Source organism: Triticum urartu, unplaced genomic scaffold (assembly GCF_003073215.2).
Source record: "Triticum urartu cultivar G1812 unplaced genomic scaffold, Tu2.1 TuUngrouped_contig_5262, whole genome shotgun sequence".
In the NCBI taxonomy this organism is placed as follows: domain Eukaryota; kingdom Viridiplantae; phylum Streptophyta; class Magnoliopsida; order Poales; family Poaceae; genus Triticum; species Triticum urartu.
Genome location: NW_024115924.1, coordinates 4854 through 8006, shown reverse-complemented (window position 1 = coordinate 8006; position 3153 = coordinate 4854). Strand labels below are relative to the sequence as shown.

Genomic DNA, 3153 nt, shown 5'->3' with positions numbered 1-3153 from the left:
TATTGTGTTAATGTATTTTCTTTGTTCATATCACATGTAAATAGGAATGTAATCCTACCGAACAATTGTTGTATATTTCGGCTAGGATCTCTCTGATTCACCTTGATTAGCAAGGCATGTAAGCCCTATATATGTGAATACAAGGCGCCCTTGAGGTGGTGTGAATTGCACAACAAACTCCACAACAATACAAGTTTCCTTGGTATCAGACTATTGTCCATGGAGCAATGCTAGACTCATGGGGGTGTTTTTACAACAATGCAAGTTTTATTGGTATCAGACTATTATTCATGGAGCAATTGCACAACAATGCAAGTTTTATTGATTGTCCATGCCATCGACCAATTTTCTTAAGTGACAAGCGTATTAGCTGGTGCAAGATAATTAATGCAAGCCTACTAGTTACGCGACCTGGCTAGGCTGATTACAATACAATGTGCATACTATATACTGTATCAGGAACTACATATGAGGACACATATGTCATGTTTTTTTAAAACAATACATATGTCATGCTTGTTGTCAAGACAGTCAGAGTACACGTAAGGGTGCTGCCACTGTGCCAAGATGACACAGATGGCGGTCTATGGCTACAGCTAGTTAACCACCATATTTTATACCCATGGTCAAAGGTCACATATATAATATGAAGTTATGAACCATGAAAGCACAAAGACCTAATAACAGTAGGATTCGCTAACACCGTATCATTAGTTAATTATTACCACTTGGTTCAGCAACCCCTACTAAACCCCTGGCTATCGAACTTGGCCAGATGCATGCTCGCTCTCCGCCTCCTCATCTAGCTGCTGCCAAGCTTGCTAGCCAGCAAGCCCAGCCAGCCATGGATGCTCACTACCCCAAGTACCTTCTCTACGGCATCCTCATCCTCGGCTCATGGCTCATCTCCTGTCTCCTGCACTTCCAGTTCTTCCATCTCTCCCTCTTCTCCTATGGGCCCCGCTCCGGCGCGTCGTTCGTCCTCATCCCGCTGTCGGTGCCCATGGCGCTCGATGCCAGCTTCCTGCCAGCTCCCTCTGCCGTCGCCGAGGATGGCCCCCTGCGCCGGCTTTCGTCAGCAGCGTCGTCGTCTTGCCAGGGGAGGTACGTTTACATGTTGGATGTGCCGTCGCGGTTCAATGTTCTCAGGGACTGCGTCGAGGGCTCGCCGGCGTTTCAGGACGAGTGGCACGTATGCTCCCTCATGGCCAATGTCGGCATGGGCCCAGTGCTCCCTCCCGCCACCGGCAATGGAAGCGACGGTGACACGGGTGTCATCCCCAACACCGGATGGTAAGCTCCTTGATTTGTCATCTATTAATGGCGTAGGTCAACCGGTGTGGGTTTTGCCGGCATTCATGGTGCTTATACATGAGTTAGCTGCGTCTAAGAATGTTACGTGCAGGTATGCCACGGATCAGTACGCCCTGGAAGTGATCGTGCACAACCGTATGCGCCAGTACGAGTGCCTTACCGACGACCCGGCGGCGGCGACGGCTCTGTACGTGCCCTACTACCCGGGGCTGGAGCTCCAACAGCATCTCTGCGGGTTCAACGCCACGGTGCGCAACGGGCCGTCGTCCGAGTTCCTGCAGTGGATGTCGGCGCGGCCGCAGTGGGCGGCCTTCGGCGGCCGCGACCACTTCATGGTCGTCGGCAAGACCACCTGGATGTTCCGGCACAAAGAGGGAGACGATAGCGGCACCCAGAAGGTCTGTGGCAACAACTTCCTCGAACAGCCCGAGTCCGGCAACATGACGGTGCTCACCTACGAGTCCAACATCTGGGATCGGCGGGACTGCGCCGTGCCGTACCCGAGCTACTTCCACCCCACGTCGGCCGGCGAGGTTTCCGCGTGGCAGGCGCGCGTCCGCGCCACAGAACGTCCCTGGCTATTCGCGTTCGCCGGCGCACGGCGTGCCAACGGGACGCTTGCCATCCGCGACCGCGTCATCGAGTCGTGCGCCTCCTCGCCTAGCCGGTGCGGGTTCATCGACTGCAGCCACGGCCTGGAGGGCAGCATCACCTGCCGGTCGCCGCGGAGGCTCGTCTCCGTCTTCGCCTCGTCCCGTTTCTGCCTGCAGCCGCGCGGCGACTCATACATGCGCCGCTCCTCCGTCGACGCCATCATGGCCGGGTGCATCCCCGTCTTCTTCCACGAGGCGTCCACCTTCAAGAAGCAGTACCGGTGGCACGAGCCGGATCCGGAGAGCAGCGGCAACGGCGACGGCCGCCCGTACTCGGTGCTCATCGACCCCGACGAACTCCTCGAAGGGAAGGTGGACGTCGAGGGGGTGCTAGCCAGGTACACCGACGAGGAGGTGGCCGCCATGAGGGAGGAAGTGATCAAGATGATCCCGAGGTTCCTGTACAAGGATCCCCGGGTGAGGTTCGAGGGGGACACGAGGGATGCGTTCGACATCGCCATTGATGAGGTGATGGCCAGGATCAGGAGGATCAAGAATGGGGAGGATTTGGGACGGTTTGCTGCTGATGATGTGATGGTTGCTAAGGGCTCCTGACACTATAGCTAATTATTACTGTACGTAGGTGGCCTTTTGCCTTTGTACTAGTTTTGTTGTTGCTACGTTGTTGTTAGTGGGAATGCAAATTATATGGTGTCCGTCTAATTCTCAGTAGTAATGGGTTCTCACTCCGTACAGTCGTCGTTTCTTCTTTTTGCCATCTATGATTAACTATAGTTGCCATCTATTGTTAATCAAGATAAGAGCTTTATTAATGATAAAAAAGATAGAAACACTAACGCCCACATGTGTGGGCGTTTCCTAACTCGCCTACACGTCTGGATCGTCGTTTACTGTCTTTTGCACGAATCTTGACACAAAAAGTTAAATTTGATGTGCCACGTAGGACGGGGCTGGTGTGTGAGCGTTGGAGAGTTTGCCCACATGCCTGCACCACGCTGTTTGCCAGTTGCGCTATGTGGGCGAACTAGTTTCTGTCCATACAGCCATCACCTAGGTCATGCGCGTGGGCGAACTGCTTTTCGCCCACACGACACTCATACGTTGTGGATGGCAACTGCAGTTACGCGAACGTGGCAACTAGGTAAATACACATGACAACTGTGATTTTTTGCTAGACGGCAACTGCAATTGCGCGTATATGGCAATCAGATAAACACACATGGCA

The 3153-nt window shown here is 53.4% G+C and overlaps 1 protein-coding gene across 1 annotated transcript; it reads left to right on the top strand.

Annotated features, from left to right (window-relative positions):
• Positions 1-777: 777 nt before the first annotated feature.
• LOC125528983 (probable xyloglucan galactosyltransferase GT15) lies at positions 778-2639 on the top strand. The gene is made up of 2 exons (XM_048693398.1): positions 778-1293; positions 1406-2639. The coding sequence occupies exons 1-2, from the start codon at positions 845-847 to the stop codon at positions 2520-2522; spliced, it is 1566 nt and encodes a 521-aa protein (XP_048549355.1). The 5' UTR covers positions 778-844; the 3' UTR covers positions 2523-2639.
• The last annotated feature ends 514 nt before the right edge of the window (positions 2640-3153 follow it).

Coding starts and splice junctions, on each gene's coding strand:
- LOC125528983 (XM_048693398.1), top strand. CDS start 845: ATGGATGCTCACTACCCCAAGTACCTTCTCTACGGCATCCTCATCCTC. Junction 1,294..1,405: donor GTCATCCCCAACACCGGATG/GTAAGCTCCTTG, acceptor TGTTACGTGCAG/GTATGCCACGGATCAGTACG.